The sequence below is a fragment of the Odontesthes bonariensis genome, chromosome 15, assembly GCF_027942865.1.
Source record: "Odontesthes bonariensis isolate fOdoBon6 chromosome 15, fOdoBon6.hap1, whole genome shotgun sequence".
In the NCBI taxonomy this organism is placed as follows: Eukaryota; Metazoa; Chordata; class Actinopteri; order Atheriniformes; family Atherinopsidae; genus Odontesthes; species Odontesthes bonariensis.
The window spans coordinates 20,118,944-20,141,380 of record NC_134520.1 but is presented as its reverse complement, the minus strand read 5'-3'; the positions used below and the strand labels follow the sequence as shown (position 1 = coordinate 20,141,380).

The 22,437-nt window shown below is 37.7% G+C and overlaps 1 protein-coding gene across 3 annotated transcripts in view; it reads right to left on the bottom strand.

Moving 5' to 3' along the window:
* Positions 1–22,437, bottom strand: part of pex5la (peroxisomal biogenesis factor 5-like a) — a 91,699-nt gene that overhangs the window by 49,886 nt on the left and 19,376 nt on the right. The window contains exon 2 of one of the 3 annotated variants that reach the window (XM_075485431.1): positions 4,156–4,260. The exons of the other annotated variants lie outside the window; for them this stretch is intronic. Coding sequence (XP_075341546.1) covers positions 4,156–4,260 — 105 coding nt within the window. The remainder of the gene's footprint in view (positions 1–4,155; positions 4,261–22,437) is intronic. 3 annotated transcript variants of the gene reach the window in all.

Sequence of the window (22,437 nt, the reverse complement as noted above, 5' to 3'; positions counted from 1 at the left end):
TTGCTTTTTTCCCCCCTTTGCTCCATTCCTGTTATAGCATTTTTCTTTCTGCTCTCCTATGCCGGGGCATTTAATTTCTAAGTGCTTCAAGCAGTAATCTAAAATTTATGTAATGGAAAACTTCAGCTAATTGTGCCGCTTGGGCTTGACTCCAAGAGATCTCTCAGATGTTGTTGTCAAGGGAGCTGTGTACCAGTTCTCCTTGTCGGAGCCCTGGTGGAGGGGCGGCTGGGGTGAAGATGGGAGGAGGTGGAGAGGATGGAAAACACTATTAAAGGCAAAGTTGTATGAGAAAATCAAAGCAGTTGTTAGATAAAACCTGGAGGCTAAATGGATGGTTGTCAGAAAAAATAATAGCAGCCAAGGTCTTATGATTTATTAAGTTCACATGCAGAGAATGATGTGATAAGGAATTTTATCACATTTAGTTCTTCAGCATAATTTTTTTTTAAAACAAAAACTGGCCTTATTGATTGTTAGAAACTATTATAAAATGTCTCTTTCATGCATCAGATTGTTTACTGATTGGAGTTTTTAAAGCTGCTGCTGTGGGTGTTAATGATCTGTTCCATGTAGTCCCACAGGCCTGAATACTGGAGTTCAGATTGTTGTATTGTTGTTGATTCTCTTATGACTCATCATAATGAGCTTTCATTTGTCCTCGGGCTGCAAAGTTGGAAAACAAAATTGTGAAAAAGGATAGCTGAGTTGAAATCATACTCATTTTCTTTTGTAAATGTTGAGGTTGGGATTTTCTACACAATCTTACACTGTTTTTCTTTATTTTTTTAAATTGAAATCTGCCCTTTGTTATATGCCTTGAGCTCTGTGTTGTCCTAACCCAGGGTTGTTTTTAGGAAATCTAGTTGATCACATACTCATAAGTGTGTTCTACAGTTACAAACATGTTTTCACTTACCCTAACCCTGGGATATTCATGAAACACATGTATGAGGACAAAATGTTAACATTGATTGTGAGTTTTCACTTCATTCTGTAGATAAATATGACAGTGGTGCTTCCCTTTTTGTGTGTTTGTCATGGTGTGGTTGTTCCTTTACTGCTTGGGAAAGAGAACAGTGTAAAGTCCACTGGGGCTTCACATTGTAAACCGGCCTTTACTAGAAGACTTGAATGGGCGTGGCTGCAGCCTGCGATTTTGCCTGTGTTACCTTCTATGAAGCATCAATCTGGGACCTGATGCGTCAACATGAGTTAAATTTACTCACGTGGAAAAAACCACAAGAATTTGGTTTCATTTTTATAAAGGATTTAAAGGAAGTTAACATCCAGAAAAATCATGTGAGACATGGCTTTATCAAAATAAAATTGTAAGAAATAATTTTTTTTTCGATGTTCCTTCTCTCACCTCAGATATGTAATATTAAACATCAACTCATCCCCAAAACAATGCTGACTTACAGCTGCTATCTCCTGCTATGATTGCAAAATGTTTGTAGTGATGAAAAAAAAGTCTAAACAGCAATGGTTTGATACCTTCTGGTGGCAGTTTGTTGATATGTTGTTTCGTTTTGGAGTTCTTACCTGTAGACAAGAAAGTCATTATAGAAATATCATTCCACAGCCCCGCATGCTAATAAAACCTGTTCTAAAGTTCAGTGGAATGAAACCAATGATCGGTGAACTGTCATAAAACTAGGATGCCTTAGTCTATAAGATGAATCTTAGTTTATGAATCTGTTTCAAAGATTTCTACATAATCTATAAAAAATACACTTGATCATTACTCACAAGTCATAGTTATTGAAATAACATGTTTTTTTTCTGTTCATGTCAGGATTGTTTTCTGCCGATTACATGTGACAGGTTTTTAGAGCTGTTATCGCTTTAGTGAAAATTGCAATATCATTAAATATAGGTGGAAAAGACATTCATAATGTAGGCCTGTCACAGTTATTACATTACTGTCTGATCACCATTATTTGAGTAGAGAGCAATCATTTTGTAGAGTGGATTGAACCGTTATAAAAACAGCTGAACGGAACAAACAGAAATGACTGATTTTTATTGTGAGTTTTGTACATTCTAAAATGCAAACTACTGAATTTTGTTGAACATTTATCTTCATTAATATTGTGGATTGTGATGCGAAGCAAAGACCCACAGCATGGCTTCTGGCACATTTGGGTTTAAGCTGAATCAAAAGGGATAACATGATTACTCAAAGAAGCCAGTTTGATTAAATTGCAGAAAAAATATCAAATACTTAATCAAGACTGTTAATCATTAACCAAAACATCATGATTGACGCCCTAGTAAAAAACTGCGGTATTTTATTTAATATACGTGCTAATTATGTTAACAATTACACTTTTGATTGCAACATTTTAATTTCTCAGTATGGCGCATTAGGCCATTCAGAACATCTATGCCCAATAATTTGTCTTGTTGGTGTTCATTTGATGTCTGAGTCTCCATAGTGGCAGGGTCATGTTTACAACATAATGAATAACTGATGTTTTTTTCAGTCAAGTATGTGTCCATGTAACATTAACAATGTAACAAACAAATGTAACTCACTGACAGCGAGTCAGTCTATTGCATCAGTCTAACTTGAGAGAAAGAATGACTGGGAGTAGGTTGGCAAAGCATGATTAATTGGGCATGTTTTTCATTTCTGTGGGCAATTCTTGGAGAGCAAGGGAAATTAGTTTAATGCTGAACGAATAATGTTTCCCCTATATATGTAAGTTAACAGATGTTTATGTAAACTTAATCTTTATGGCAAGAAGTAATCAAGATACTTTACTTGACTTTGCAAACAATTTTATGACGCTTGATAAGATGTTTGTCGATGCTTAGTTCAGAATAGAGAACAGATCTGACTCACTCAGCAAGCTTTTCATTCACAGGTCTACATTAACAACTAGATGCAGTTTTACTTGGAAAAAATACTGGCATTGGGTGTTCATTCTAAAACTTCTCTTTAGACCATCTAATGATGACACAGACCAGAACAAAACTGTTCCATATATATATGTATGTGTATAGATATTTATTTTTTACTTTTCTACTTGCACCTTTTGATACATAGTCTTTTGATTTCAGAAGAAAAGGCTTGAGACTTAAATGAACTGAACAGCTCCCCTAGAAAAGCTGCTTGTAACTGACTCAGTCCTTTTATACGGTAATAACGGTTAAGCTATAATTAATTATATTTTAGACCGTAAACTCAACAGTTTACAAAGATATAAAGCCATAACTCGTTGGTGTGAATATGCTGACAATCTGAAAAAAACGAACAAACAAACCCACAAAAAAATGCTGATCTTTAATTGCTTCAATTCCACTTGAGTGGGAGTAATATCTTGCTTGCATGACAGCTCATCAAACCAGACACTATTAGAAAATAGAACAAGTATCAAGCATGACACGGGTTATTAAAACACAGAATGATATACAAGAGGGCACGCACGCAGACACAGCAGCGCACACACACAGTACAGAAGCAATCAAGCACAGAACAGCAAAGTTCATACATGCGTCTAGATACTGTCTCCATCCCACTCTAACACTTAAATAGCAAAAGAGGAGTGAAAGGTTCAGCAGTGGCGACAGTAATTTGCAGCAGTATTTAATGCAGAGAGAGTTCAGACAGTAGTTCAATGCCATGCTGAGTGGTATAGTATTTCGGAAATGCGGTTACACGCTCTTTGTTCTGCTGCTTATGAGGTGTAAAAAGTTCACGATGTTCGTGTTGTACACACCTGATTAGGAATGGGAGGAAATTTACGATGACCCTCTCGTTTATCCCTTCATACAGTGCTCAAAACACTAAACATAAATTCAAAGAAGGGCACCGTGAATCTCGCAAATGATTATTTGAAAAGATTGTCATATGAATTGTTCCAACAAATTTAGACTGGTTTTGCAGATCACAAGATATTCAGTAAATAGTGTAAGGTTGTTAAAGAGTTTTATACCCCATAGAGCAGCTGGAAATGAATTAATAGTGAAATATTTGTTAGATACAACATTCAAAAAGCTCAAGAAATGAGTTAGTATACTGTAAAAGTCACTTATTGGACACTCAAAGCTTTGCCAGCGTTTCAGTGTCACCAAAACAGGAGGAAGTTCCACTTTAAGATGGGGGGTTGAGGGCATGGGGGAGGTTTCTGGAAAGGATCTGCCCACCTTGGTAGTCACTGTGAGGAGGGGCTTCCCTTCTGATGTCGCCTTACTTGGTATCTCCTTCAGGACCATGGCAACAGTCTTATCTGCAGCCCTAGAGTCTTTCCCCTACAACAGTGAGATCAACAATGACTTGTGTCAGGACAGTTGGACAACTCATAGCTCTTTGCCCCCATCCAGGGGATCTTACAGACAATAGACTTTATCTTACGATGTGTGTGGGGCTGTCTAACAGCAAAAACATCAACTGACGACATTTCCACAAGACTATGGCGATGAAAAGAGGATCACACTACAATGTAGACGACTGACAGAGATGAGTATGGTTGTCCCACTGAAGCAATACAGTACTGCCACAATATGATGGCAGAATAACATACAGAGTTTATTATACAGTTTGAAATAAAAATATTTGCAAGACATCAAATAAAAGCTTTACACTTTGGTTTTAACGAACCATCAATTTTAATCTCTGGAAGAGCTGCTACAAGTAGAGAAAAAATTGATTCTTACAGCTTCTTAAATGGGAACAACTTACTTTGTTTTCATCATATTTGTTTGTTGTGTAACTGTTTTGTCTGAAAAAAGAGATTTTTAATCAGCTTATTCTATGGTTACGAGGGGTTCATTTTTGGCAGATGGCATACTGTACTTCCTCGATGGAACAACCTTTTTCATAGTTTAACTGTTGAATATCAGTGTATTAATACTGTGTAATAGTTAAATTTGTCACTTTAAATGTGCAATGTTAAATCAAATGTACACACATTGTCCTTTACACGAAAGCTAATTCACTACTGATTTACTGTCAGTTATTGTTGAAAATGTTTGTTTGACAGCTAAACAAAAGTTATTTAGCATGCTTGTCTTTTCAAAGCCGGCTGATCTGTATCAATGCTATAGGAAAAAGAGAAAATTATGAAAGAACAAAGGAGTGTGTATTGCTGCATGTTTTTTCTTCTCTAATCCTCACTGGGACAGAGCATTTTCATAAATGACATATGACATCAGAATTTCTTCCCTGAGGTCCAGCTGAGCTGGACACAATATAATATGATCAGTCGATACTCTGATTCTGGATTGAGCTTTTACATGTTTTAAAAGGGGGAACAGTCAATTTCATTCAAACATGTTAGAATACACGAAAAGATTCCCCCCTTAACTCCTAAATAATTGACTGTTTTGTGATCACTGCCTAAGTTTTGAAGGATGGCCCTTCATGTATCATCTGCAGCCTCTAAAAGGTAGATAATGTGTTGAGTTTGTCTGATAATTTGAGGTGCTACGTTACGTGACAGTAAAATACACAAGAGGTCAAATTGATTTTATCGGCCTATTGCCATCCTATTTGTCTCGATTTTATTGCAAAAGTTGGACTGCACACACACTATTTTCTCTCCCACTGACATGTACTCATTTCACAGTATGCCCTCAGCTAGAAGAGAAATTATACTGTACGCTGTTAATCACTTTAAGACACACACAGAATCACCTCTTCACAAGAGACAGCACAATTCATCTCAAAAACAATTCCACCTAGAGATAAATATGTTGACCACAGAGACAAAAACAGCTGTTCAACACGCTCAGGGACTCAGGGAGGCTGCCTGTTCAGAACATGAAGCACGCTAGAAGCCTTTTAGCCAAATCCTATTAGGTCTTAGCACATTTCAACTTGCCAGAATAATGAATTAGGCTCTTCTTCCACTGATTTTCTCAATTGATTATGTCACAAAATGCACGCACCCAACTCTGAGAACACTTTCCCCGAAGGTCTAATTCTCTTAATGAAGCACCTGCTCCCACTCTCGACTAGCTTAGACTCAGATAGTATAAATGGACAACACAGCTTGCTTTGATGATGCAAGGTACAAACCAGTCTGCAGACCATCCGGATTATTCAGATTGGAATTTTCTCTTTGACCATACACAGAAAACTGTTTTTGGCATATAACAGATAAGATTCTTGGCTCACACGCTGTACTGCCAGGGAGGAATTTTCTCTAACCCAAATCAATCTTTTTCCAGGCATAAAGAACCACCTTATGCCTCAAAATAATGACAATAACAAAGTGGTATTAGGATAACACTTTTCTTAACAATGTTACATTAAAATTATTTTATTTGTTTCTCTTTATATTCTTTAATGTATTTTTAATGCTTCTTAAACGCCCTGCTGCAGTGCTTTTATTTTATGTGAAGCACCTTGAATTGTTTTGTACATGAAATGTGCTATACAAATAAATTTGATTTGATTTGATACAAATTGCTTCACAAGAAGGGATAAGGTGAGTTACAGTAAAATGGATGTTTACCAAAACACTACATTAAATTTATTGGACATTGCCAAAGGCTTTCTTAATCAGTGAAGTTTTAAGGAGGGCGGCTTTAAAGGAAACTACAGATTTGGTGTGCCTGACGTAAATGGGAAGATTTTCACAAGACAGGACTTTATTGGAAATGGCCCAATTTCTTTGTCACAAATTGTCACCTGCGGGGAGTGCAGTATCTGCAGGTCTCAAAGGTTGTTGGTACTATACCAGGTCAAAATTTTTTAGATGTTTGGCCATTTCAGACTTTGAGATTAAAAGGAAAGGTGAAAGGATAAGGAATGACTTGACTCCCTGGCAACCCTGACTACGTCATTGAGTCAGTCAGAGATTACATGAAAAAACACTTAATACAAACTCTGTCCACAGAAACAGCAGACTCTCAAACATCCCTGGAAACTGTGGAGAATCTTGAAAAGTGAGGCAAAGTTGTACTCAGAGGCACCAGTGCTACTTCAAAAGTAGTGGGTGAATATTCCAGAGGATTAAACCTTGTTTTTCTATTTTTATATATATGTGTGTTCGCATCACTCTGCACAGTGGTCAGCTGTCATGAGACTACAAAAACCCTTGTTTTGTTCCAACTTTGTCCTCTTTGTGCTGAAAAAACTACTTTCTACTTTCCTCTGGGTGAGCACATGAAGGCAAAGAACAATCAACAACATCTAACACAATAAATGAATAATTTCAAGATTTGTCTGAGAACATGAGATTACAGTTGTTGTGGTATAACTGACTAAAGCTTTCAGTCATCCAGTTGCTACTCTGTAAAGAGAAAATGAAATATCATTAGAAATTGAATCTAAAAAATAATCATCCCCAGTTAACTGCATCATTGTGCAGTTTTATCAAATCATTAGATGTGCTGTTAATGTCTCATCGGTATACCTTCACACTGTTCTTATGCTCAGTAGATGGACATCATACAACCAAAACTTTTTAAAGCTTTTCCAAAGTGATTCGGGAGTTGTGCCAGACTCTTCTCTGCATCGTACAGTGGAGACGCAAACTGACTCAAGCCTCTCATCACCGAATATAAACAGGTATCTGATATCCACTTAAACCTTAACCTGTTTTCTGTGTGAGGAACAGTAAATCTGATGAAACCTATGATACCTCTACTGCCACTGAGCTTTATATGATTTACGAAGCTCAGGTGGCATTTTAAGGCTGCATTACACAAAGCTGTGACTATTCATTTGTTGTGCAGATTCCTACTTTCAGTGTCTATCTCTGCATTTGAATTAAAAAGGAAACAGAGTTAATAATTACAAGGTGTCAAACTGTCCAACATCACAAACAACAGAGTGACACTTACTGATGACAAGTTAATTGATTTGCTATATTGTTCTGCTGGAGTATTCACAATACAATACCAAATATCAAGCGTCATTACACAAGGACATTTTGGAAAAGACAGATTAAGGACTGTAAGTGATTGCAGGGAAGGTGTATTCGGGGCACACTATTTTCTCTTTTAGCAGCTTTGTGCATGGGTGCATTGTGACTTGATAGGATTTGACTACATGGTACTATTTTGGCTTTCTGACCTCTTAGTAGCTCATCACAACAGGATGCTAGACATGAGGCATTTTCTCTCAGATGTGAACAAGTCAAGAGCCCAACAAGATGGCAAAAATTGTCACTGAAATAAAGACTGTTGGTAGGCAATTACAAAAAGTGTAATTCAAAGGTTTCTGTCACATGTGGAAGAGAATAATTCCTGGAATAGATATTTGCTTATCTCATCTAACAGGAATTATATTCAGGTATGAAGCTGGAGGAAAAGGATATTTTATAAGAATTGCCAGCCCTTTGTGTACTACTATGTGTCTACTCTCCGTGTTTGCTCCATGTTACAGTGTCAGCTGGTTGTGATAATGCAGTGTAGTTCTTGATGCGTCTCTCTGCACTCCTGGCAGACCTCGAGCCTCTCACCTCTTGCTTGTATCTTGGCTTCAGAGAGAAGCCACAAACAATAGCTGGGCCCCTGTCTGCAAATGGAAAATTGATCACAGCGAGGGATGAGCTTATACTCTATGGACTTAAGAGGAAAATACTGACTGCAGTGAGCTGATGGTGGCAGATGATAATAATTAGGGTACCACTGCAGCATCCTTACTGTGATGGAAAAAGACTGTTTACATGAATAAGCCAGGTCCTCCATCCCAAAATGTCTCCCTTAAATGGAATCGCTCTGATACACCAAACAAACCTCTAAGGAATGGCTTGAGGATCACAATGTGAAGCGCAAGGGATTTTGACAAACTCCCCAGATCTCCATTTGATTGAGATTATAGACAGGTTTCAACATTGTGATATGCTGTTTTTGGCTGTTATTCTACTTTTAGACAGTGATAAACATAAATTCAACTGAAACTGATGTTTTCCTGCAGTGTTTAGTGCTACAGTTAATATACTTTTTTATTCAAATGTGTGTATATTTTTATGTCAAAATGAGTTCCAGAGTTAATAACAGACAATTCCGACTCATTTAATAAAAAATGACTCACTCATGCACACACTGAGATCCTGAGCACACATGATAATAAAGTTAATAACTGACTTCCAGTGATTCTTATGTTCTGGGTAGGATAGGCTTATCCCTATGAATATTACCCTGGTTTTTCATTTTCACTGCTGCCATTTTAATTCATGAAGGTTTTCCATCAGTGTAAGATTTCTTTGCCACTTTTTATGGGCTGTCATAGACTTTATGGGGTTTGAGTCTTGTAATGAATGGGCAACATTGGCAGCAAACACTATATGTCTCTGGAAAATACAACCTAATGTTTTTCAAAAACAATGGTAACTATTTATTTTTCATAGAGATGCACATACATCACCATCAAAATCTCTCTGCTTGTACAATAGTGTGCAAATCTTTGTGACAACTTCACACCAAAGACAAGAGATTTCTTTGTCCATTGCAGCTAACACAAATCATGCTCTGAATGAAACAAAAGATGACTGCCCTGAACGCTAAGGCCTGTCCGTATAGGACTTGCTTATTAGCCACTCATGTTTTCTGATGGTTTTATAAAGACTTGAAAGATTGATTGAAGAAAAACACTGAGTCCTTGCCAGCTAAATAAACAAAACTGGTTTTGTAAATGAACAGTTATTTTGTGCTGCAGGCAAAGTTATCCTATTTAATTACGATTACTGAAATGTGCACATAATTATAAGCCTGAAACGCAGTACGGAAGATTTATTCCTTGGCTATAGGTTTGAAAATTCAAACCTTCACACATCTGTGTGGTGAACATGTAACAGAAGCACTCAAAGTAGCTCTGCACCAGATAAAATAGCAGCCCTGGTATTTGTTACTCATAATAAATCATCTTGTCTTTATGCTTTTGCTTTGGTAGATTTGAACCACGCATGATATAACCTGTCAATGTTTAAACTTAAGACAAGCTGACAGATGATTCTTGCCATGTTTTTCAGCCTTGGTAGTGTCTCATTGTTTCCAGCTTTTATGCTGAGCTGCACTATCTTACCCCCTTTTTATTTTTACCTTTTGCACATATGTTATATCAGTTTTTGCCTCAAAGCAAGATTAAAACCTATAAATTTAAGACAATAAAAGTATATGTAATTGATTTGGTTGAGTGTTTTTGGATGGCAGCATTTAGCCAATGATCTGTGTAGAAGTGTTAGTAGTGCCGCCCATAGCCTAGTACTGTGACAAGTTTGTATGCATTTAAGCTAAAATGTCACATATACTGTTTGTGAGACTGGCCTAAAAAACACAAGAAATAATAAAAGGGAGTCTCACACTATTACATTTTCTGCTTTTAGTAACAACAAAATTGAAATCAAATTGTGAAAGCTTAAGTGATCGGTATATAGTGGATTCCACATGCTCCATGCAGCTAACCGATAACCACACTTCTCAGCTTTGTGTACATTTTTCTGATTCTCTATCATCAACACAGAGCACTTCACTTCATACTAAATTAGTTATTTGATTAGCATTGAAACTCTTGACTTAATTCCTTCATCTCTTTCATAAAAAGGCAGTGACAAGAAATAATTTGAAAATCCTGATAGTGGTTAACCTTATGGTTATCAACTTCTAATGATCCATGTGTCATGTCAAGACACTGGAATTCTTTTGAGTGAAAGTTGCTGTTGTCAAAGCAATGTCACTAACTAGCTGTACTAAGGAGGTGGATTAATTGGGAGAGTATTTTTTTTGCGTGTGTTTTGCTGTGTTGTGAAGTACCATTATTTATGGAGTTTTCTTTGCTTTCTTGATTTATTTATTTTTTTCCAATGTATGGTGCTAATTTAGCCTGCTATTTATTTCTCTACCACAGCCTCCATAGTAATGCCAGATAGTCTCCCTTTGTTTGTTTTTGTGTGGTTTCTTGATCTGCTAAACATATTTGAATGGAAATATTGCTCCCTTCCTGTTCCTGGCACTTACACTACCAATTTAACCTTTTAAATCATCTAATTTTATTGTAAATGTATATTTTTGGAGTAGACTATGGTGATTCCAGTTTATTCTGGGTTGTCTAGGTTTAATATCACATGGTCACACTGAGAAACGTATGTATCAGGGTAAGCAAAGTGAAAAAGGCTAATTCAATTTTGATAGTAGGAAGCAATGAAACCGAGACAAATGTTACTCTCTCCTATTAGGGCAGATAGGAGGAGAGCAAATTTACAAAAAAAAAAAAATAGCCTGCAGCCAGTAGTTCAGTCATGTTTACCTGGACTTCCTGAAATCCATGCTGTCAAAGGCCATCATATAAAATTGTTTTTATTGAATAAATCTGCTCCCAAGAGGATTTTTCCTCACAAATGTAATGCTGTGACAGCCAATCGAAGAAATCCAGGGTAAACAAATGTTCAAAAACAAATGGTCAACAGTAAAATCTTGCTAAAATGTGGATTCTTGTACTGCAAACAGCAAAGCAGAATCTCCTGTTGAAATACTTTGGTCTTCTGTAAACTCCACATCTTCAAAAATCCTTTTGAAATTTGATTTAAAAAAAAAGAGTATATACTATACTTCTTTCTTCTTTCCTGGCTCTATGGGACCATTGATGGGTACATGTATCACTGTGCATATGTGCTAATGTTTGTGCTTGGTTTCCCCATGGGTACTTGGGGAACCATGTCCTGTGCACTTGATCAAAAAATACATAAACTTGCATATGGGGTACAGTTTTGTATGACTTGTGATGAATTCAACATTGTTAAACCCTCAGTTTATAAATCAACAGTTGATTAACTTCAGTTTCATCAACACTGAAGCCCTGCGATTTCGGTCCACGATTAGATTTACACACCGGAAAGTCATCATTCAACAGACTCCCTGTAAACCTAATTTCAGAAAAGAGCAGCTGGGTGTATTTCATTATGGAGAGGATGTGCCATGGCAGAGCTTTCACAAAAATGAAGTGACACTCTGGGAAAGGCAGAGGACAGTAATACCCCATAATGGCGATAGATGGTGAAAAACTATCCCCCAGGCTTCCTAGGACAGCTGAGCAAACATGTCAAAAATAAGATCCAGTACATGGGTGTCAGACTGCTTGCATGCAAGAGCATGGTATCCCAAATCTACACAAATGAACCTGCTGCAAGTTAAGATCAATAAGAACACAGACAAAAACAGTTTAAAACTATGCCGTGCAAACTAATGTTGATTTTTAGTTTCAGTTTCATTCAGACTGAAAACTTATTCCATTGATTTTTATTTTTATTTTTTTTCAGTTCTGTCCAGTTTTCTGCTGCTCATAAATTATGTCAGACTGGTTTTACTGGGGCACAAAAGTGTAGATCTGCATAAAAATGTATTAGTTGTACAGCAGCTAAGTGGAGTTCTGACCTTTCTCAAAGTAGTTAAGTGTGAACTGTTACAAGTAAAGTGCAACTACCCATACTGTGGGGGAGTGCAATGTGCTGTACAGCTGCTGCACAGACACACCTGGGGAGCTGCCACTACTACTCAGATAGGATGTGTTATCAAGTGTTAGATAATTACCTGTTTAAAAAGAAATGGAAGATTAAGGTTATGCTTTAAACTCAGTCTAAAAACTAAGGAAATATTGAAAAATTAAGATACACTATTTTTTTATTTTTATTTATTTATTTATTTTTTAATAGTACACTAAAGCTCTGTTACCTTTTTTTTGTCCTATGTGAAAATGTCCTTATTGGATGTCTGTTGTAATATTTTCAGTTAAGATCATTTCTTGGAGCCGATGAAGAATTAACTTAGCTACCTCTATTGTCATAGGCTTTTCATTACTGAATATTTAATCTTTATTTAAAAGGACTTGCCCATCTCAGTGACTATGCCGCTGTGGGTAATGGCTAATATTCCTGGGTTTCCAGAGTGCCTGTTGATATCCGGGCTGTTCATTCTGCATATTCACACGTGTCTGTTTAAAGAGATTAAGTACTGGCTCACTTGAGCCTCATCTTCGAATTTGTGTAAACAAAACTGAATCGAATCAATGTAATTAACTGTGATATGTTCTCTTTTTACACATATCACAAGCCAACGACCAAATTTGAGACCACTTTGTTCCCCAACATTTTTGCCTGAAACAGAATTTTGCAGTTTGCCATGAAATTCAATAGCACATACTGATAAAAAACAAAGCTTACAGTTTTTTTTTTTGTTTTTTTTTTACCCCAAAAACTATGACTGAATGTTGAGCCGCTGCACTAATAATGATAAATGAATGCAAAGAATCACTTAATGACCACGAGACCCTCTTCCATTAGTTCAGAGGAGGGTCTCATGACCTCAATGTCTATAATAACCTCTCCATCAATCACATCTCAGTAGTAATCACATTATGATCATTTTCCATAAATTACATAATATGCATTGATCAACTCTGTAATCCATTACTGTACATTTGAAGTTCTCAGTTGGCAAGCCAGTCAAATAAGATGAATATATTCACAAAGTAACCAGACCGTGTCCTTGCATGCAGTAGACATGTAAAAGGCCATTAGCTGGCCTCTCAAACATACACGGACAGGCACACTCTAAGGCTCTAGAAGAGACTTTGAGCTTCTGTTTCAGACACTGTGACTAAATTAGCAGAGCCCTAGATTTTCAAGCTGACATAAGAGATAAAAGGAGTTAAACAGCCCTGATTTTTTTTCAGCAGTTGATGACAGAATTCTAAATATTTAACCTTTTAAACAGGCCTGCCAAACCAATTCTGGTTGGCAAAGATAATTGATCCATGGAACTGGGGCACAGTTTTATATTGACACATTATGTAGACACTCTTTAATGAACAAACTGAAATTTGTAAAGCTCAATATTTGCATTCTGGATAGGATTTGTATGCATTTCTATTTGTTGCAGTAGCTATGCTGCTACACTGGTGATTGCAGCAGCTTTTCTAACTCGATTAATTTGCTTGCTCTGGTGAGTTCCAGCACACACTTCATGCTCGCATCCATCCACAAATGATTGCCGTCTGTTTTTTTTCTCCATGGTTCTCTGCTACAAATACAAATATGAAATGCCGCTTGGCACTTCTCATTCTGGTTTTAATGGCGTTTGTTGTTGGTTGTTGTGCTAGTGACTGAAAAGATACTTAGAAAACTGCTTTAAGAGGCCAAAGTTTCCAGACTACAATGCACCTGAAGAGATGTGTAGATCACTATACATTTCAACCCCCCTCCCAGCCTATTTTAGATCTGGTGTGCAAAACCTTTCAAACTTTCCGGAGAGTCAAAATAGATTTGATCTGGCAGTCTGAAGAATGCCGAAATAAGCAACTGTCTTCATCAGCCAAAGACGAGCATATGATACCAGAGCAGAATTTAAGCTGTCTGGATTTAAGAACAAACATCTTGACAAGATTTAAAAAAATTAAATTAAATCCAACAGAAAATGTTTTACTCTAACTGTTCTTTGGGTTTACAGAACAGATGAGAAAGACTTTCAGAGCACATATGTTGTGAAAAGCACTGAAAAGGAGCTTTCATTCTGTCTGGCAAAATCTTTGGTCACTAGTGCATCCCAAACTTCATATGATCTACAAACTAAATTTTATAGGATTTATTTTTCATTAAAGTACCTGGACCTCGTATTTTTCCTTTTTTAGATTTTGAACTCGTTAAAAAAATTTCAAACAATTCCGCAATTTTAGATGTGGTGGCACCAGTTTTTCTAATGTTAGATGCTGGTTGAGTATTTTTCCATCGAGGAAATGTAACTCACAGCAGACACCAAAATCATCATTAATTTCTATATTTGGGGTGTTGTCAAAAGCCCCTAAATGAGGGATTAAGTGACTCAAAAGATTAATTTGGCTTGAGCTCTAAGTCTGCTTATATATGTTGTGTATTTGGAGACAAACCAAAGATGACAATATTGAAGCTTCCTCTATAATCAAGGTTTAAAATTTCAAAGACACTATCGAGTTTGTCTTTACTCTGGGATAGTGGTCCGGACGACACTGTGGCCCTGTGGCATGAACTGACGCTGGGGTTTAGATAATTGGGAAAGCAACCAGCTGCTGACAGACCACAACATGATACTCACTGCAAACCGTCAAACCAGGATAAAAAGAAATGTGTGGATACTGTAGGCCCATGTTGAAAGATGAACATGAAAAGCAGGCTTCCTCTCATGAAACATTAATACTGGATCACAGAGCATGTAAAAAGCATGTCAGTTTTGAGTCAGGCTGTACAAGGACTCGTCTCAAGGGGTTACTGGTAATCTACACCAGAGGATGCATGAACGACTCATGAATATGTATGCACACTGGACACTGTATCCACATTGTAACTGAAAACACTTGTGGACTGGTGAGAGAAACATCTCAAGAAGTGTTGACATCAGTGTAAAAGTGGCCTTTGGTGTTCGTTACAGAGGACTTAGGGCCCTTCCCAGTTGGAGTACTCGCATGTGAATCTTTTTTGGCAGATGAGCATTTAATTAACAAGAATCAAATGTGGCAAACAATTATTTTGTAGAGGTTGCTGGTGTGCTTGATTGAGTGGTGGATGATGTACTGAAACTGTTCAATATAACTGTACATCTTAACATTCATGTAACATTTTTTGTGTAACTTGGGCCACTGATGTGCATAGAGCACATGCAAGGAATTAACATCCTGGCTGAAAGTACAGTACACTGAAGTTAAGTATTGAAAGTTGTCAGTTTAAGTCTCCTTTACGCAACAAACCCTCAGGAACTATTTTCATCTATATTTATAGTTTTTAATAATAATTTGAATGTGACAGAAGGAACATTTGCACTGTGTGGCATTTACTTTTGACTATTTACAACAACTGAATATGATTAATCTTATTCATAATGATGAGCTTATACTAATGCACACTTGCACACTTTATAAGTTGATCTGTGCTGTGTTTACCTTCCTTCTAATATGCTCCTCTCTCCTTTCTTCCCCCTAAAGCTGTACTCTGTCTCTGGAGACGACTCCACTATCAGGTAACAGGGCTCAAAATAATGGGGCTTTGTTTAGACCTCCACGATTCTTGGCAGAGGATTGATTTCTTTTTTCTTTTTTTCCACTGGTTCTTTTGATTACTCCTTGTGTCTCCTGACTGAGGGGTGAGATTCCACCTGTGCAAAGATCATTTTTGCTTTGGAAAAAACACCATGATGGTTCTTTATGGTCATGCCAGCCACAAGGGCAAGAGCAGGCTTTCATGGCCAGATAGTTAGCAGACAAGCAAAACATCATTACAAAGCCTATGGGGGGGCTTTTAATCATTGAAGCTATAGGTGACTTAAAATGTTACATTAGAATCAAATAGGAATAACTCTTTAAAGCTTCCCTACTGTTCCTAATTGCATAACTTAATTTGCTGCTGCCAATTGGGATTTTGAATAGTTACAAATTACACATCCAAGACAGAACCGTATTAAGACCACTGCTCTTTCTCTTCTGATAACCTGTTGAATTTTGATCTGAGAGAATAGCAGCTTTACTGTTGAGCGTGGCATGAAAGTAGAATTTTGTTAAACAGCTGCCAGACAAGGCAGCCGTTCATTGGTAAATAATTTTCAGACATCCTGCAACAAAGAGAAATTTACTTTTCATTGACTTAAACGCTGGATTGACCTCAGATTGACCCAGCCCTTGAGGAACCCTCACTTCCTGCTACCATGATTCAAACTTCTGTACAACATGAGAAACGATGACATTTACGAACCAAACCTTGTCTATCCTCTAATCTGCATAGTGTTGCCATCTGGGCGCCTCGCTTAAATGTTTTCCAACCTGACCTTATCCCAACACCGTACTGATGCAGCCTCGTGCACTCCATCATCAGCATGTGCATAGCTGTGGACCAGGCCAAGGACATCCTTGTGGGCTCATTTATAACACATATAAAAGGGTAGAAGTTAAAGTGGGCTCAGGCTAAACATGCTATTTAAAGCAAATGAGACATTTGACAAATTTGAAACTCAACATACCCAGGGTGATTTACAGTACTCTTTTATTGCAAACTCAAACCCAGTGAAGATTATACCTGCTAGACGGCAACACCGTGCAGTATAGGGTTAACTTAGGTACCTCTATTATCATAGGCTTTTCATTACTGTATATTTAATCTTTATTTAAAAGGACTTGCCCATCTCAGTGACTATGCCGCTGTGGGTAATGGCTAATATTCCTGGGTTTCCAGAGTGCCTGTTGATATCCGGGCTATTCATTCTGCATATTCATAAGTGTCTGTTTAAAGAGATTAAGTGCTGGCTCACTTGAGCCTCATCTTCCAATTTGTGTAAACAAAACTGAATCGAATCAATGTAATTAACTGTGATATGTTCTCTTTTTACACATATCACAAGCCAACGACCAAATTTGAGACCACTTTGTTCCCCAACATTTTTGCCTGAAATAGAATTTTGCAGTTTGCCATGAAATTCAATAGCACATACTGATAAAAAACAAAGCTTACAGTTGTTTGTTTTGGTTTTTTTTTACCCCAAAAACTATGACTGAATGCTGAGCCGCTGCACTAATAATGATAAATGAATGCAAAGAATCACTTAATGACCACGAGACCACGAGTTTCATACCTCTAGCATGGTAATGAATTAAGCTATTTTTGTGGCTGATGATGGTTAAACTCCTTACTAAAACATGTACTGTAATATAAATTCAGCTTCTGTACCATGAGCTAAGTAGATGGTTCATGATAAACTCGGATGATTAAACCAGGCTGCTTATCAAAAAACAACTATTATAAGAAGAAAAATGTCAGAAGAGTGGAAAAATGCAAACTGATGGAGGGATTTAAGTTATTCAGGCTCTTTTGTAAGTCCTGCCACTTTTAAACAAGGCAGAAGTAAAAAATGAGTAATTCTAACTCATGACCTCTCATACACACGCAATAAGAGATATAACTACAGCAATATCTATTCATTCATTTTTAATACCCACTTAATCCAGTTCAGGGTCGCAGGGGAGCTTGAGACAGGGCAAGAAGGGGGGGTACACCTAGTTCATCACCAGTCCACACAGAGACAGACAACCATGCACACTCACAGTCACGCCTAGGGTCAACAACCGCTCAACGAGGGGCAGCCATGGCTCAGTGGTTTGAGTCAGTCGTCCAATAACTGGAAGGTTGGCAGTTGAATTCCCACTCTCACCAATCAAAAAAAATGAATGTATGCATGACAATAAATCTGATCTTAATCTTAGGATATACCTTATGACCTATTCAACCTAACATGGACTGTGGGCGGAAGATCAACATACAAACTCCCCACAGAAAGGCCCCAGTGAAGATTCAAACCGGGTGACAGTTCTAACTACCACACCACCATGCAGCCTCTACAGCAACAAATATGCATATATATTAAAAAAAACCCTGACAGAGGTAGACTAAGAAATAAGATTTTAAAAATAAACATTTAATTTTTGTAGCATTTTTTTTTTTAATAGTCCCTGGATAAGAGCAATAACAAACAACAATATTTTATTAGGTGAAGCTTTTATTCTCTTCTTATGACAAAGAGGCCCAAATGACCTGCCAGCAAGCCTAGATGGAACTTAAAATTATTTTAACGTTAAATTTTAATTTTAGCTGAGCAACAAATAACTGTGAGTCAGCTCTCTCCTCCATCTCTATATACAGCAGCGTCAAACCAGCACTCAGAAAAATACGAGCCATCTGTGAGCCTCTGAAGAAAGTGGCAAACTTGTGAAATACCAGCGGCTCAGCAATTCCTCATGAATGTTCCCCTCAGTGCACTCTGTTGGCTAGGACTAATGACCTGCAGCGTCGGCTTGTTTTATTTTAAACAAACCTGCTCACAAAGCAGGGTTTTTTCTTTATTTTCATGAATTGCTTCATATGGTGTGAAGCACTTATTTATACAGCAGAAATGAATGGTTTTCAGAGGTCAGTATGTTTGCATCAAGGAAAGCTATGCTGAAAGAGCATTTCTATTTGACGACAGATGCTGATTGTAAAAATGAATCAGTCTTACAATAAACTACTCCTGTGACCGGGGTTACTGTCTATCTTGTAATGTCATGCTCATCTGGCTTTGTATATGGAGCTGAGATTACATCTATTATAAATCCAAACTCAGACTTAAAATACTCATCTATCTTATTTGCCACTGAGGAATCTGATGCATAGAAATGACCAGTGAACATGAGAGACTGGTGAGTAAATTCATTATCCAGACATTATAGTCCTCCCATGTAAGTATACCTAAATAAGAACACATTTGTAAAGAGAGAACATTACACAGTCCCCTTAACTCATCTTGTCCATTTTAAACAAAGTTGCTTAACACTACTTGACACAAACTCACCAAATGTCATCAGAAACTGAATAAAAATCAGCTGAATCCTGAATCCCCAGGAAAAGTCATTTCAAACCCCACTCAGTTCATACCAATGAGATGTGCTAAGACAAAAAAAAGTTAAATAAAGAAATAAATACCCCTACTAGTATAATGACTTCTACTACTAATATCAGTAATAATAATGAAACTGATAATCAGCTTTCACATTTGTGTGGTATGGGACCTTATTATCTCCTCTATAAGGCTGGATATAGACACACAGTATGTTTTGGGTACTTTGCACTTTGAGGGTCTAAATGTTAAAAAAAAAAGGGGGAAGTAAATATTATTCCTGCAAAATTCTTCTGCTCTTAAAATGTAGTTTTAGCTACAAATTAGCATATCAAAAACTAAGAAAAATCTGTTTAAAAAATTCTTTCCTTGTATTTCCCCAGCTTGTGTAACACATCTAGTGAAATTGCTGGGGTGGCCACAATGTTAAGGGTGAACACCACTGAAGGACGAAGGAAGTTTTATAGGCAACGGAGCGGTAACAATCCTCCTCAGTTTGAACTCCCTTTGCTAACTCCTCATATCCTGGCAGAACAAAAGCCTTTTCCAGGCCCCAGTGGCCAATTTCCTCTCTTCTTATTTACCTGTTCATTAAGGAAAACTGTGGAGAACGAGGACAACGAGCACCTCATGCAGAGCCACCCCAAGCCATTACTTACACTATAGCTGTGTTGCTATGTGCAGCTTGGGTTGCAGCTGCTAATGATGAGGGATGGCAGTAAAAGGAGGAGGATCCCCTCTGTGCATTGAGAAGGAGGGTACAATAACCTGATTACTAATGGCTGCCAGGAAAAGCAGGCATTACATTCTTTTTGCAGACGAGACACTTGCTTCATGCCTGCAACTGTCCTAAATCCATACAGCTGCTCTGTCTTTCTCTCCGTATATGTGTTTATCATTGAGCTTTTGTAAGCTGTTGAAGCCTACGTATGGGAATCAGGCAGTTGCATTTCTGTCCTCTTTATGCATTACTATGCCGGTCCATCAAAATGTGTTTTGATTTAATTATGTATTTACACTGGAGGTCCAGATGAACAAAGAAGTTGCTGAGTAGTTTGCCCCTTGGAGCTGCTGCTGAGATGTGGACTGCGAGAGGAAAATATATCATATTCTGCAACTTCTAAGCCGAGAGCTAATCATACAAGAACCTTTTAATAAATAGACTTAAGCCATCAAATTGTCTTTTATCATTTGGATACCTGCAATTCAATCCAGGCCCATTCATTTGTCTGTTCAGCCTTAAGTGTCTGTGGTACTGAGATAGACCCAGAGCTATTTATGGAGAGAGCGAGAGATAAAAGAGACTGAGACTGACGACCAGATACACACAAGACGAGGAGTATGCAGCCATGCTAGTAGCTCTTTTAGCTTACACAGTAGTGCTCTGAGCTAGATGCTGAAGTCGGCAAAATAAGATACTCATGATGGCAATACTAACACGCAGTCTCTGCTATTTCTAATGCAAACATTTCCCTTTGCTTTTCAAGCCCTCAGTGTAGTTGTAGAGTGAGACACCTCTTTTTACAGTGTCGGCAAGCTGTCTGCCTTTGGCATCTATGATAAAGAACCCAAAATACTTCCACTCATATTCATTGTTTTGACCGACTTCAACCACATTCGGATTCTGGGCTGCAGGTGCTTTGGCCATTTTAGAGTCGGTTGAGTTGGAAGGACAGGGTTTCTTTTCCACAGGCCAGAAAACAACCAGAGTTGCTTCATTACATTACTGTATACATCTCTTCCAATACTTTTTTTTGTTCTGTTTGACGCCTGCACTTCTAACCTCCTTATAATGTGGCAACCTTAACAACCCATCCAATTAAGGCAGCTACTACTACTACATGTCATGTCTTTACCCTTCCTTGGAAAATAAATGAAAAGGATACATGACTTGCGGCACACTACTAAAGGTGATGTACACCAGATGGTATTGGGAGTGGGTACACTCTATGCTGACAATATAATAAATGGGTATACTTCATACCCAATGTATTACCAACACTACACTACTCTGCCAGTTAATGCACAACCTTGTTTCCATATAGTCCTGCACTTAGGTCAATGTGACAAGTGTCTAACTACTTTCCACCATAGATACTGGTTTAAAATATTATTACTCTGTCATTGCAAGTTGTCATGTTGTGCAAATAATCTTATGTAATGTCACTGAGATTTTTCTCAACACTAGGTTTTTCACTCAAAATTTTCAACATGAATTCCAATTTGTATCAACAAAAGTCTTAGCTTTTTTAGGTGATTTTGCTGTGACGAACAATTATCATGTCATCCTTGTTAACTACAGTGCCCTTGTTGCGGCGCCTTTGCCAAACACACACAGTCACACACACATACATAGCAAGTAGGTTGCACAGACACAGGCCAATTAGGTCCTTGTTACCTTAAGTGACTTTTGAAAACAGCAGCTGCTGAAAAAGAGAATTGTAAAGAAGAGGATGAGGAGGAGGGGGATGATTATTAGGTGCGAGCATGAGCACCAAAACAACTTCCCAGTCTGCTGATCAAGACCTATTTCAAATCATCTCTCCCTTTTAAGCATTCACTGACATACCAGTCAGGTCTCATAAAAGAAAAGCTAATTGATTTTCATATCACTGAGCAATTTCATATGTGTGCACATGTGTGAAGAAGAAGTGAATAAATAAATCCATAAATCCACCTTCAAAGCTCTTTATTAGAGCAGCAAAATATTTTGCTTTTTGGCTTCTTTCCATTTTGTCTGAATACCATGCATGAAGGAAGAAATATGGAAAACTGATCAATATAAAGCAGGTTTTTTGTAATTGTGTCAACTGCGGGTCAAGTGTAGGTCTCCTGAAATTATGTTACACTCGTCGCCCCCCCGCCCTGACTATGGTGTCACACTGCCTCATGAAGTCCTGACACACAACCCAACCTCTGCTATCACCCGGCCTGGCTCTGGCTCACTGGAATGGTTTCAAGTCTGGCTGTGCAAACAAGACAGGCTGCAAGTAATGGCTTATTGTTTGAGGATTCGCACTCATGCTGTGGGAGGATATTAATGCTCTTTTGATGGAAGCTTTTACATCCAGTCTCATGAAATGATGTGAGTTCCTGAGG